The sequence below is a fragment of the Benincasa hispida genome, chromosome 9 (assembly GCF_027475165.1).
Source record: "Benincasa hispida cultivar pf3 chromosome 9, pf3_genome.v1.1, whole genome shotgun sequence".
Classification (NCBI taxonomy): Eukaryota; Viridiplantae; Streptophyta; class Magnoliopsida; order Cucurbitales; family Cucurbitaceae; genus Benincasa; species Benincasa hispida.
The window spans coordinates 92,452,043-92,467,485 of NC_143486.1; the positions used below are offsets into that span (position 1 = coordinate 92,452,043).

Consider the following 15,443-nt stretch of genomic DNA (forward strand, 5'->3'; position numbering starts at 1 on the left):
TCAGATGAGTCCCCAAAATGGTAGGTTTGTTGAGTTGGCAATCTGGCCACTCTCACCCATACAAATCAAAGGACCGCCTTCATGAGCAGGAGTTCACAACTCACTCAGGATTCAGGTCATGCCACCTATGGTCATTCTAGTGAAATGCAAGTCGGTCTTATACAAACTCTTTTTATAGGATACCCCGCTCATATGTCTCCACATAAATAATCAGGATCAGCTCATTTGTAGCACTTTACGACACTTATAACACCTACAAAGCGGGTCGTATCCGTAGTGTCACCAAGATAAGATACCTAGTCTTATCTATCTACTGCAGACCGTTTAGGTTATTATTTAAATAAGATCCACTTGTATGTCTCTACATACTTGTTTAAATTACATTAAATAACCTCGGATTTTAGTTTAGTGGATTTATTATATGCTTATAAGATAACACTTATTTTATTAACAACAATATGTTTATACAAAGTTTACAATCTATGAGATTACAAGGAGATTTAGGACACCATTCTCAGGGTGAGCGGGGATCGGGTTCGGGGTTAGGGATGGGGTGGGGATTCTTTCCCTGTTTCTGCTTCGTCCCCAACTGAAGACCCGTTTTAAATCTACAGTTTGACCCCCATACCCGGTCAAACCTTGAATTTACCACCCCGCTCGGGTCGGGGACCCACAGGAAATTTTTCCATCCCTAATTGTTCCAAATATGTTTTTTCTAATCACTCTCTATTGTGATAACAGTAGGGATGTGGAAGATTCTAAGGAACCTCGGAGTCACCGAAGAGGCAAACATATCGAACGGAAGTACCATTTGATTAGGGAGATTGTGCATCGCGGTGATGTGATAGACACGAAGATCGCGTCAAAGCATAATGTTGTTGATTCGTTTACAAAGGCTTTGACGGATAAAGTGTTCGAAGGTTATCTGGAGAGTCTTGGTCTACAAGACATGCGGCACCATGTCTAGGGCAAGTGGGAGATGATACTGGGGTATAGAGTATGCCTTAGTTTATTGCATATTGTACTATTTTTATGTATTATACATTCATCTCCTAAGGAATTAGGACAAGTGAGAGTTTGTTGGGATTGGTGTTCTAATTCTCTAGGTGGTCTCGTAGTTTGTAAACATTTTGTACACATTGTTATTAATAAAAATAAATTTTATTTTATTTTCATTTACTCAAATCCAATAAACTAAGATCTGTTGTTATTTCACGTAACTTAAGCCTGTATGTAAGACATACAAGTAGATCATTCCTTATGTAATAACCTAAATGGTCTGTAGTAGATGAATAAATGAGAGATACCTTATCCCGGTGACACTATGGATACGACCCGTTTTGTAGATATTACAAATGTTGTAAAGTGCTACAAATGGTCTGATCATGACCATTCACATGGAGACATGAAAGCGGGGGTGTCCTATACGAAGAGTTTGTATAAGATCAGACCACGAGATGATTAGTCTATTTATATAACGCGGTTAATAATTGAGACTTACATTTCACTAAAATGACCATAGGTGACATGACATTAATCATGAGTGAGTTGGGAATTCCTACCTATAAGGGTGGTCATTTGATTAGTATGAGTGAGAGTGGCCAGATTGCCAACTCAATAAGCCTACCTTTTTGGGGATTCGTCTGATTGGGGAGCTAGGAACTCAGCTACACAAGACGGAATTCACTCCTTCCTCGAAGCAGGGTTAAATAGATAAATTGCTCCATTAAGGGCTGATTCTGGGTCTTGAACGTAGTGGCCATACCCTCTCTTTGGAAGAGATGACTCAGTGGTACTTAAGGAGTTAGATGTAACTATAAGGGCAAAATGGTAAATTGACCCAACTTTACTTACAAGCGATTTGTGAAGAGTTATCATACTGTTGATTGGTTAAATGGACATAAAAATATATCTGTAGTGCGGATAGTGCAGCTGTAGTGGAGTGACCAACAGTTAATGGATTGTGGATCTCGTGACTAAAGAGTTTAGTCAGTTATTCATGTACTGTTAGAGCTTCAAGCTACAGATCTATGAGGTCCCCTTGGTAGCTCAATAGGTTCAAGTTGAGAATCAGATTTTGGGTTAGTTTGAAGTGTTCAAATTAATAAGAGAAAATTCAATTATATGTGATATAATTGATATGATATATTAGATACATTAATTGGGGGAATTAATATAAATATGATTTATATTAAGTACCATAAAATAGAAAAAGTACTATGGTTTATATGTTTCATATGACGAAATATTAAAACTATAGGTTATAAATATAATATGATAAGTTGGTTATCATATTTATTTATAATATATTAATTGTATGATAATTAATTCTTTTTCTCTAATAACCGAATTGAGTGGAAGGTTATTGGAAGTTTTATGGTAACTGTGAGATAAAAAGGAAAATTGTTTTCCAAAATTAGCAGTTGATTGATTCAGAAAATTCTCACGAAAAAGGCTATCAAGTAAAAAGTGTTTTTACTAAGCGTTAGCGTCGATAGTGTACACGATTGAGAAAGAGTTAACCATATGATAGTTACTTGCTGATCGTTGCTACACGGTCGAGTAGCAAAGTCTATACGATAGGCTTCATCTCTAAACGATCGAGTACATTGTCTATAAGATAGACAGTTTTCATATCTCCCACTTACTCGATCGTATACCTTCTATCTTCCTCAATAAAGATCATACAGAGCTCACAACTCCTGGATTCTCACACGAATACCAAGGTAACACTTGTGGTGGTGTTCTTGTTCAGTTCGTGGATCGAGTTGGACTCGATTGGGATCAAGGCTCATTCAGACGTTCATGGAGGCCGTGTTCTATTCATTATGTTCGAGTGTTGCTTTGGACGTATTGGAAATCGGTCGAGAGATATTTGAAGAATAGTTCTTCAAAGGTACGCACACTCTATCCCTTGTATCCTCTTATAGCATGTTGTAATTTCTGATTATGCATAACCTGTTCGTTTCCATTTAAGACTGTAATTGTTTGTGTTCGTTTTGAATGGGATTTGGAACGATCCACTTCTGCTGCTCATGGAGAGCTCTGTTTAGATTTCCTTCATCAGCATTGTTAATTAGGAAAAATATTTTTTTACTTGTAAGTATCGTGTGTATAGTTGCACCGTCTGCCAGACATAAATCTTCTTTGCTCATTTTTTAAATACCCAACATATGAAAATGATCCATGTTTCTTCATTCAAAAAAATGTTCACAATAAGAAAAACAACACTTAAAATATACAAAAGTTACTAAAAAAAACCATGAGATAGATAAAAGAAAACAACATTAAGCCTAGATATTCTCAAAATCAAAAGAAACACTCGATGTTCCATCAACTGTGTCAATCTTCTCTTCAGAAGATTCAAAGAAGTCCGTCATATCCAAATTTGTCATATGGGATGGGTCAAATATACCATTATCCTAGTATGCAAAATTTGCTTCCACATTTTTCACTTTGTTCTTTAGGGAGGCTTGATAGAGGTCAACTAAGTATTTTGACATACGACAGGTATGTGACTAATGCCCAGTCATTCCACATCAGAAGTATTTATTTTTAACACTTTTTGAACTCTTATCTTGTGAAGTTTTTCCTTTATGATCATCATTTTGTGTGGTTCTTTTGAAATCTGAATGATTAAAACGACCACCACGAAAATAATATTTATTTTTTACTCTACCACGGTCACGACCTTGACTATGATTATTATTAAAATTCACATTCATTTCAGGGAATGATGTCTTTCCAGTTGGTCAAGATTCATGATTTTTTATCAATAACTCGTTATTTTGTTCGTCCATGAGAATTTGAGAAGATATGAAATTAATTAAGAATACTGTTTAAAACCTTTCTCTCGATATTGCTACTGTAGGAGCATATTCGAGACATGAAATGTATAAAATGTCTTCTCTAACATACAACATCAGTAATTTTTTCTCCATATAACAACAATTTTGAACTGATTTTAAATAATGTGGAATTGTAATCACTTACTGATTTAAAATCTTGTAGCCTCAAATGCATCCACTCATAACAGGCTTTAGGATGAATAATTGTCTTTTGATGATCATATCTTTCTTTCAAAAATTTTCACAAGATACGGGTATATTTCATTGTAAGATACTCCATTTTTAATCCCTCATGGAGATGATGACAAAGGAAAATCATAGCTTTTGCCTTGTCTTGGTTGGATGTCGTATTTCCTTCTTTAATTGTTTCTCCCAAGTTCATAGCATCCAGGTGAATTTTGACGTCAAACACCCATGACAAATAATTATTGTCATTAATGTCAATAGCTACGAATTTAAATTTTGTAAGGTTTGACATGGCAATACCACCACAAATATTGCATTTATATTAGAAATTTAATATGCACTAAATATGTAAAATAATATTTAATATATTAATTATAATAAAGAGGGAAACAAACCGACCTATCTTCAGCGATGGAAGCAACATGAGCTTATGTTGATAACGTGTTGTGAAATTGAGGAGCACAAGGAGATGGAGAATATAATAATAAATAAATAAATATAATAATAATAATAATAAAATATAACTAAAGTTATAATTTTATGGAAATAGGAATAATAGAAATAGAAAATATGATTTTGTGAAAATAAAAAATATATGAAAATTTCTTTTTATTCTCACCAATGTGCATAATTTTAAGATCCAATAAATGTCACTATTTATAGACAAAGTGTCAAGTAGGATGTGTACTTACATGGTCACTAAACATGAATTCTTACAAGACACATAGACAACATGAAAAATGACAAACTTTTAGGACAATAAATATTGGACATCTATTTTTATGGTATTTATAATACAAAAGACCGTTTTGTCGGAGAAATTTATGGGATATTCGGTGATTATAGAGGAGAAGGAATGTGACCAGTAGGGGTATGCCACGTGTAGAGAAACAAATGCATACTGCTGTGTGGAATGCTCCAAAAAGTACAGGTGGCGTTTTAGAATGAATGTGGTAATCAGAGTTGCTGTAGCAATAAATAGTAAATATTAATTTACCATTTCACAACAAGCCGCGCCTGTAGCTCAGTGGATAGAGCGTCTGTTTCCTAAGCAGAAAGTCGTAGGTTCGACCCCTACCTGGCGCGATCTGTTTTTCTCTTTCATTTTTAGTTTTTATTTTCTTATTTATTATTTATGAAAACTAATTACTACTTTTAATTCTTTGAACTAGAAATGAAGATAATTGTTAGATTATAATATCATTTTGATTCTATATTTTGAAATTTGTATAATTTTAATCTTCATAGATTCACACATTTAATTTCAGTTGATGTATTTTCAATAAATCTTAAATTTGATATTTAAAGTTAATTTTTATCAAAATTGATTCAATAATTGAATATGTTTTCAAAATGATATTAAAAACGTTAACAAATAATAATTTTTTTTGAAAAATTAGTAATAAACAAATAAAATAGACTATATTTACATTTAATATTTAGTGAAAGTATATAAATTAAATTTAAAACAGTGAAGATGAAAATGATATTTTAACTTAATTGTTAGTTTATATTTCAATCAATGTTTAAAATATATTAATGCAAAACCCATAAAAAGTAAAAGAACATAATATTTTTATAAAAGGAAAGTCAGACCCACTAAAAGGTAAAGAATGATAGTGATGTCTCCCACTCTTCTTCATTAAGGAATTAATGTTACCCATTATGAAATGCCAATTCATTATTTTAATCTTTTTTTTTTTTTTTTTTTGAGGAAATCAGTTTTTCTTTTAGTTTTATTTATTTTTTTTAATAAAATTTCTGTCAACTTTAATATTTTTAGGATTAAATATATGTTACAGTCTCCGTATGTTTTTTTTTTTTTCCTGAGAAAAGTTTCTCTTTATAATATATGTTTTTTCATTCTATCTTTTATAGGCTTTTATGTTTACTTTTTCAATTGGAAATTATTCAAAATTGGGGAAAAAAAAAAAGTGTTACTGCTACCTAATAAATGGGCAGAAACTTAACCGAGTAAGAACAAAAGAGAAAATTGGGTTAAAATATATATTTATCCCATTTTATGGGTATTATCATAGACATATACATGTATGCCATAACTACTCAAACGAATATACAATAAATCAATGATAATTTGAAAAGTGAACTTCATTTGATTATATTTGTTGTTGTTTATCTTTATTTGAGACACGAAAGGTGATCAATTTAATTGCTTTTAAAAATTACGTGGGACTCACTAATCGATATTGTTACAATTACCGTTATAGTATGAGAAGTATCAATCTATCACATTTATTGTTACGGTTAACAATAGACCCTAAACAGTAACGATAAATATAACAAATTTATAATTCTAATTAAACGTGATCAAAAGATATCCAATTACGTGATGATCCATTACGATTGGTCTATCGATTAAATTTCATTATTACACAAATCTTTTAATAAATGTCGCGTCAATGTCTACTTTATATACAATCATTGCATTTCATTGATTAGGAAAAAAACAAATAATAGAATATGGAAGTTGGACACAATTTTGTAAATGAATATAAAGAAAAGACAGCAAAATGGGCTATTTTGGTAGTGCAGCGTTATGTACTGGGAATGCAGAGGCAGCAATGAGATTGGTCCCTCAACTATACTAATACATTTCAAAATAATGTCAAAATTCTGACACCAATTATGCTATTTTTCCATCATAATTCATAACCACCTTCTTCCTTGGTTTATTCTTACTCAAGCATTTGAATATAAAGACATTCCTTTTAACTCCCTATGCTCTACAACAGAAATAATGGTTCTGGTCCACATTATTGCACCAAAACAGCCAATCATTGCACTTGCTTCAAGTATAAGGTCTGTTTGTTTAAAGCAAGGGGGCATTATTTGATGTAGCTTATATTATATTAATGGTCGCTTTTATAAAGAGAGAAAAATTTTGCATAACTTAGCCTTTACTGGTTACAGAAATAATCCAACCAATTATTTCTAAAACAGTAATATTACTTCTGTACTGCTTCAGCTTGTGCAAATGCATATGAAAATGGTCTTGCATTGATTGCAATTATGAAGTGAAAAGTTTGATAATAAATGACCTTCAGTGTTATTACTATTTTTGGGACAAACCATCGTTAATAAGTAAATAATATGAAGATAAATGTAAAACTAAATTGAAATAAGACCTTTAAATTGATTAGAGAAAAAGTGTTTCAAAAATTTGTTTTTTTTAAAACAGTTTTGATAAAAATAATTGAAAGTCCACTTCAAAAGCTATTTTAAATTATTGCTAAAAACTCCAATTCTTTCCACCAAAATAACATAGGGTGTGTTTAAAATGCATTTAAAAAGTAAGTCATTTTACAAAATAATAATAATAAAAATAATAAATAAATTTGACTATTATTCAAAATACCTTTTGAAGTGTATTTTCAACGATTTTTATCAAAAGTGTTTAAATAATAATGAGTTTTTATGAAAAAAAAATATTTTTTCTTAAGTCAATTCAAATGAACCATTAAACTAAATACTTGAAAATGCATCTCAAATACACCCTAAAACTTATGTTTAGAGAGTTAACCACCCACAATTGTTCATACATTCTCAACCGCCAAAACAATTCTCATTTCCTAAAATCTAACAGCTAAACAACCATACTGTAATATGTAGGATTTATATATATATATATATATTAGTTAAAAACAGTTCGGTTCGGTTTGACCACCAAACCAAACCGTTTCCACCCTTAGTTCATGTATTCAAACATAACTCAATAGATAAAAGAATCAATTATTATCTCAAAAGTTGATAAGTTCGTTCATATCTCCACTGCAATATACGGTCAGATTTCCTTCCCACATAAATAACCGTCCTATAGTATTTTGGCAACATAAGGCTGAGCAAAATGGGACAGTCGCCTTAGGAATCGGTAACCATTTCAAAAGCTAAATTACATTGATTCTAATCTACAGAAAAAAAACAAAGTCAAGCAGAGAGGCTATACAGAAATAAAATCAAACTCAACACATCTGAGAGATCCAGCCGCAACGTTTTCGCTAACCTCCTTGACGTGAACGAGAAGGCATTATGCTCTCCATAATGTCTGATGAATCAGATCCATTGTGATGTCTAATGAGGGAGAAAAAGGCCATTAGTGTTCAGTATTCCTCTTCCATGAGGCCAATTATAACAGAATTCCATAGTTTTCTAACCTCAGTTGGTTGAATCAGTACTCTCCATGCTCCTCCATTCTTCTTGTGTAATCTGTTGGCTGAATTCACAGCCTATGTCATGCTTTGCCCACTTCTTGAATGTGTTGAGAGTGGCTTTTGCCAGGTGGAATGAAAATCAGATCTTCCCAGGCTGAATTCTTTTCATTCAACTGTAATTGATCAAGAAAACTAAGACGGAGTCCAATTTCTATATTCTAAAAGATGCTGCTACTTGAGATCAAGAAACCTCACCTCCATTTTCTTAAGAACATCTTCCAAACTACCAACCTGTTGTATTACAATTTAAGTTAAATGAAGGGAAGAAACAATATAATCGTGGACTAACTGAACAGAGAATTTTTTTTCCCACAAGAAAGAAACATGGAATGATCATACACAAATTTTCACTTGCAGGATAATAATTTCAGACATTCTGGAACCAACTTCATCATCACTATCACTTCCACATCTGTCTGAATAAGACTATTAACATCTCTCAAATATCTTGGGAGCAAAAAACCAGCGTAAACTGTAAACTATAATGGGAAAAATAACAAAACCAATTTTTCATTTAACAGAGAGTGGCATATCTGACGGGAGAGATCACTTCTAAAATGTAATAAGTAATAATGTATCAAAATGCAAAAGAAGAGAGAAAATATAGAACACCTTATTTGTTAAAATACCTCGAATTAGTTATCTGGTACTTTATATACACATTTGGTTATGTATGAGTTTGGTCCTAAGATTTGGGAGGGTGCGCTATATATAAACCCTCTAACCCTCCAGGTGCCTTTGCAATCTATATTACCTAAAATTTCCCTCTATTAATAAAATTGATCTCTCTCTTTGCCCGTGAACGCATATTGTTAGTATACCACATAAATGTCTATGTTGATCCTTACTATTTATGTTTTCTCGCTTTATTTATTTGTCGATTTCATAACAATATTACATGGAGAACTAGCCACAGATCAAGCCAAAAAGTTGAACTCATTCAATGAATAGAACATACCAAAAATAAAAGATGGAAACCATACCATAATATGTTGAGAAGTTCCTAATCCTCTTGATGCCTTTGAGACCTTCAACAATTCCTTTTCTATATCTTCCTATATTTCCAGTAAATGGTTAGATGCATCTTCGATCCATAGATCCTCAGAAATCATATGCATACAGACCTTAGTAAAGTATATAGGACAATAACGCTTGTTTTTCTTTTTCACGATCAGAAGGTCAGACTGTAAAAAGAAAACAAAAATTGTTATCATTAGAAGTGAACAGGATGTAGGACATGTCAACCCAACTATATTCATGTATTATGAACTTCGCACACCAACAATCATGATTGAGGGCCGTTTATTTTCTGCATTAGAAATTTGGAAAGTGTCCAGTGATTCAATTTATGGGTCATTTTAGTGTTTTCACAATGCTGATTTTTTTCATTTGAGTTTGTGTTAAAACTTAAAACCATTTAATAACTGCACTAACGTACCTGAAAAACAGGAACTCCATCAAAACTGCTTCTGGTATCCGAAGCTTTAAGCTACAAATAAAAACATACAATTATGAGTCCATTTTCAGGTCAACAGAAATACAGCATATTCAAAATGTTTGATATTGTTTGTAAATGTTTTGATACAAGTCAAATGAAAGTAACATCTCATATCAAATAGAAATGTCAAGCCATCTTTCAAGATAGTTATAAGCAAGTACACCCCAACGGGTATCCAACTAGATAATATACTTATAATTAGTGCCACACATTAATAGTGAGACAATATCAAGCTTACAAAATTTGGTTTGGTTGTAAAGAAAAGAACTAGGGATTTTAATATCTCCCAGATGTGACCATCACGAGATTTGAAGTGATTGCTCCATAATCATTTTACCTTTTCAACTTCCCCTCGACCACTAGACCACTAGGCTAACCTATTGTAATTGGTACCTAGCCAAAATCAACCTAGCATCTCTTATAAGTATTGGTATTTCTACAGAAGTTAAAATTTGGAAAACAAATGAAAGAATATAAAATATAGCATAGCATTGACACAAGCCTTTGTCTGAGGGCCACGAAAATAACAAGATCAAATGAAACTTGCCTCTAACGCATTCTTGATCTGAATAGGATCTGGCAAAAAGCGGAATGCAATACCTTCAACTTTCAACATATATACCTGTGAATCATAAAAAAATGAGCAGAAACTACTAATAAATCTACTTAAGTACAGAAGTAGAGTGAAACTAAAGGAGGAAAGCCCGGGAATTGACAATACACAATACATGGGCAAAAGAAAAATCAAATTCAATTCTCAATGAGTTCTTTTACAGAGATTACATTTCAATCCCCAAAGAAAAAAAAAGGAAAAAAGAAAAAAGAAAAACAAAATACAAAATAGACACTCTATTCTCACCATCAAGTTCAAATTCCGTGTTTTATAAGTTCAACCTATTTATTCTATTTATATGAAATCTCCCTTCCCAACACATTAAGAAACATTCAAATTCATACGTCTCACAGATGAAATTTTTCACCAGCTAGATGATTATAAATAAAACTGAATCATCTCAACGAGTAAAAGCTCCTCTCATTGTCTTGTCTCATACCATTGATCAGGAGTACTGGTACAAACCTACAAATGCAGGTATCCACCACCCACACTAACCTTCACTACGGAAATCCGCTACACGGTTGAACATTAAGGGGCCGAAAAACAAAATAACTACAGCAGGGAAAAAGTTTGGTACTAGAGAAGTAAAACATTGATGATGCAAGCACGGTACCTGGTCAAGGGTAATTGGGACAACCTTGGCATTACTTCTTAGTTCTCTTTTCCTCGATCGGACCTGAAATTCACTATAACAGATATCATATTGCAATATAGACATCAAAATTCTCAAAAATTATGGATGAAATAGCAGATTTCAAAAAAAGAATTAGAATAGTAAACTTACTTCAAATGCAGAAAATTTTCCAAATCATCAAACACAAATTCCACTTAAAAAAAAGTACAAATTGATTGCGACAAGTTTTCCTCACTTCTTCAATATCATTTTACTATGCACAGATGGGGAAGAGAAAACAGGGGCAAGACAAACCTGAGCCAAAAAGGTCTCCGCATCTTCCTTGCGGAAGCACAGCAACCCAATTGACTTGACACCATTGGGATCAGAAATGAGCACAAACTCGTTGTTTGAATTGCTAACAGTGTAGACCGCCGTGCCAACGAGGGACTTAGCCACTTGGTCGGAGCTTAGAGTGGCAGCCAAGGCATGAGTGTGCTGCGCAAGGGACGCGAAAGCTGGTGTGGGGAATGATCGCCAATTAGCCTCCGCCGGCCATCTTCTGGCAAGAGTTCCGGCAAAGCGTTTGGTGTCTTCAAGACGATTGGAAAGCTCGGCTCCGAGTCTGGTACAGTGATGGCGGATGAAAGAAGAAACGGATAGCAGAGGATTCGAATGCGGGTAGGGTTTTGGGATCTCCATCGCCACGAGAAACCCCCGATTCTTCCGTGGCTCTGAGTTTTTATTTTGTCCAAAATTTATGGGATATTGACAAAATTTGACCTAAAATCAAAATTAAATTATCCTTTTCAGTTATTTTTTTTCCGCCGGTTTGGGATAAGGTTTTATAGAGGTATGAAAAAAAAAAAAACAAAACTTAGAAACAAGAGGTTTGGAAATGTAGGAAAATTATTCTGGATGGTGAGAAATGTTATCTGAATTTTATAGAAAAAAATTGTTTTTGTATTTAATTTATGAACTTAACCATAATAACCTTATATAATTTTATATAAATTAAATAATAAATATCATTCAATATCTTATTAAGAATAATAATAATATTAATTATAAAGTTTAAAAATTAATCAATTACTATATTTAATAAATATCATATTAATTATAATTTAATATTTAATTATTTTTAATTAATTAATTTCAACATCCCAAATTTTAATTTTAATTAAATAATTTAAAAAATATATTTTTTAAACAATATATTATATCATATAAATAAAAAATAAAAATAAATAAGATACAAATATGATATGTTAATAAAGAATGTTAACAAATATCCTAAAAAAATTTATAAAGATTTTTTTTTAAATTTATAAATATGATATATTAATAATGAATGAAGTAATAAAAATAAATCATAATAAATAATAAATTGATCATAAATAATCATTAATAATGAATAATTAAATTAAAATTAATCTTAATAAATAATTATTTGATTAGAAAAAATAAGTAATCAATTATTATTATTATTGAAAAATGGATTATTGTACTATTCTAGTTTATCAATTAAATACATTTAAGATGTTGTTATCTATTTGATTCATAATTTATGTACCAAAATAAATTAAGTAAATATCTTAATAAATTTTTGTTGATTTATTAAAACAAATAATTATATTAATTTTGTTAAATTAACTTTAATTAATTAAATATACTTAAAATAAAATTATATATAAAAGGAAAAACAGAAGAAGAGGGGTAAAAAATAAAACTTATTGTTTTAAATGGGAAAAGAAAACTTGAAAAACGAGGATGGTTGAGAATGAGCTATTCACAGACAAATTGATAAAACCTGTGTAACAACATACTGCACCCCTCCCCAGATTATTCTCTTAATCCAAGAAGAGATGTGAAAACAACAATTGTCAACTCTCTTATGATAACCACTGTCCAACAATCTTCTAGAAACCTATAATTTTAGCACCTGTTAAACCTAATTAGCAATTTGTAATTCTCTAGAACTTAACAGATAACTTCAGCAACAACTTTAAACATATAATTTATTGCTAACTAGAAATATTAGCATCAACATACACAACAGATTCAGGAAACCAACTTAAATACAACACAAATTCCACTCTGTTTTCACACCCCCTGACATGGACATAAGAACCAATAACAAAACATTATAAGCCACCTACACTGCAATCTTCCTGAGGATATGAGAAGTGACTGACTAGCAAAACTGCTAGGCCTCGGGATGTCGATCACTACCTGGAGAGGAAAACATTTTAAAAGAGCGAATTGGAAAGCCTAGCGAGTGACTATCTTAAATAAAATATACTTTAAATCATAGTTAACATAAACATACTTATCAAGAAGTATTTATTAAAACATATGCAGGGTTTTTTAAAAGGAACTAAAATCATAAGAGTAGATCATGTAAAAGAAGAGAAACCCTAGAATAATTTATTAGCATCTTTCTGAAAACTCCCCTACTCCACTGCTTAAACATGTGGGAGAGCTCTTTGCTCAATCCCTACTAACCTTAGTTGAGAAAGAACCCTTTGACTCGATCTTATCAACGTCGATAATATAGTCATACGTGCGCATAGAACTGGATTGGGTATTGACCACCTTATCATACCCTCAGTGTCAAGGATCCTTAACATCATTGTAATTGAAGGAACTCTTATTCAAGAGTACCTACGAGCGGAAGCAGATCTTTCCAATTCATTGTAACAGAATTCCCACATATACATTCAAACATACTAGTACGCATTCATAATGCTAAATTATTGACATGCTCAAAGGAAACATAAATAAGAGATCGAGATATAATACCAATTGAAGACTTATTCTTCACAGCAAATCTCGCATCCACTGAGACGGTAAGATATTGCTCAGCAGCACCCAATCGTCTACCTCGAACAGTCTCCACACGAACAGAAGGAAACAGGGACGACACCACCACTCAGAGCCATCAGTATTCTTCGAATGAGAATCCAAAGAGTGGGCTTTGTTTGATTTTGGTAGAGAGAATGAGGAAAGGAGATCATATACAATGATCAAACAAGTGGGAGAAAGGCTCGTCTATCGTATAGACAAAATGTTTGATCGTTTAAGTGAAGTATATGATCGTGTAGGAAAAGGTAAGCGATCGTCTAAACGATCGTGTAGGAAAAAACTAAGTGATCGTCTATACGATCGTATAGTATATATCGGGCACAATCACTTAGGAAAAGGTATAAGATTGTTTAGTAAATAGCGCGCGTGGATGTAATCGTTAAGCGATCGCTTAGCACTATCATATAGGTAAACGATCGTTCAAACATTATCGTATAGGCTCAGGTTTTGTTAAACGATGACACTCTTCAACACAATGTCCACGCATACAGTGATTAACACACCGTGAGTTATTTAAGTGTCTCAAAGTGATTTTTCAACTTACTCATCCGTTATGAAAATAGAAGAGACGCCGTCCTATTACCCCTTTAACCTAATAGACAATAATATCATCACATCATATTCATAACCTATTAATTAATATCATATATTAATCATAATATTTTTCCTCCACTAGATATAAATCATATTTATATCTAATTTCCTCCAAATTATTGTATCTCATACATAAAGTTAATTATATCATATATAATTAACTAGTTCAATTATATCATATATAATCAAACTTCCTCTTGTCAATTTGAACATTTCAAACTCCAAAAACTAACTCTCAACTTGTATCAAAGCTACTAAGGGGACCTTATGGACCTATGGCTCGAAGTTCCAACGACACGTGAATAGCTTATTAAACTCTTTAGCCACGATAACCATCATCTGTTAATTGTCAGGCATTCCACTAAAGACCGACAGTTGAACTCTTCTTACCATAGGTATATTTCTATGTCCATTGGATATAACTAATCATCGGTACGATGACCCTTCATAGATGCTCGTAAGTATAGTTGGCCAATTTACTATTTTCCCCTTGTAGTTACATCTTACTCCTTAAGTACCACTGATCCCTCTAATGAACAATACAACATAGTTCTACTATGTGTGAACATCTCTCGGGCCATGAGAAGGTGTGTGGCGCTACATCGTTCAAGCCCCCGATCAGCCCTTAAGAGAGCAATCTATCTACTTACCCTCACTTTGGGGAATGAGTGAATTCCATCTTGTGAAGCTAAGTTCTCAGCTCCCAACTCAGACAAATCCCCAAAGTGGTAGGTTTGAGTCGGTGCTCTGGCCATTCACACCTATGCAAATCAAAAGACCGCCCTCAATGGCAGAAGTTCCCAACTCACTCAGGATTGAGGTCATGTTACCTATGGTCATCCTAGTGAAGTGAAGTCTCAGTCATGAACAGAGTTATATGACGAAATGTTAACACTTCGAGGTTAAGTCTTATACAAACTCTTTGTATAGAATGCCTCCACTCGCATGTCCCTTACACGAATAGTTAGGATCAAATCATCTGTGACAAGTCACA

General features: G+C 32.6%; 1 protein-coding gene and 1 non-coding gene across 2 annotated transcripts; one reads left to right on the forward strand and one right to left on the reverse strand.

Annotated features, from left to right (window-relative positions):
* The first annotated feature begins 5,047 nt into the window (after positions 1 to 5,047).
* Positions 5,048 to 5,120, forward strand: TRNAR-CCU (transfer RNA arginine (anticodon CCU)). The gene has a single exon. It is a non-coding gene; the product is annotated as a tRNA-Arg (tRNA).
* Positions 5,121 to 7,768: 2,648 nt separating this feature from the next.
* Positions 7,769 to 11,802, reverse strand: TIC22-IV (Tic22-like family protein). Its single transcript, XM_039043884.2, has 9 exons — positions 11,306 to 11,802; positions 10,991 to 11,053; positions 10,309 to 10,383; positions 9,702 to 9,752; positions 9,388 to 9,447; positions 9,247 to 9,318; positions 8,459 to 8,494; positions 8,207 to 8,376; positions 7,769 to 8,123 (listed from the first exon to the last, which is right to left on the reverse strand). The coding sequence occupies exons 1-8, from the start codon at positions 11,690 to 11,692 to the stop codon at positions 8,284 to 8,286; spliced, it is 837 nt and encodes a 278-aa protein (XP_038899812.1). The 5' UTR covers positions 11,693 to 11,802; the 3' UTR covers positions 7,769 to 8,123; positions 8,207 to 8,283.
* Between the last annotated feature and the right edge of the window lie 3,641 nt (positions 11,803 to 15,443).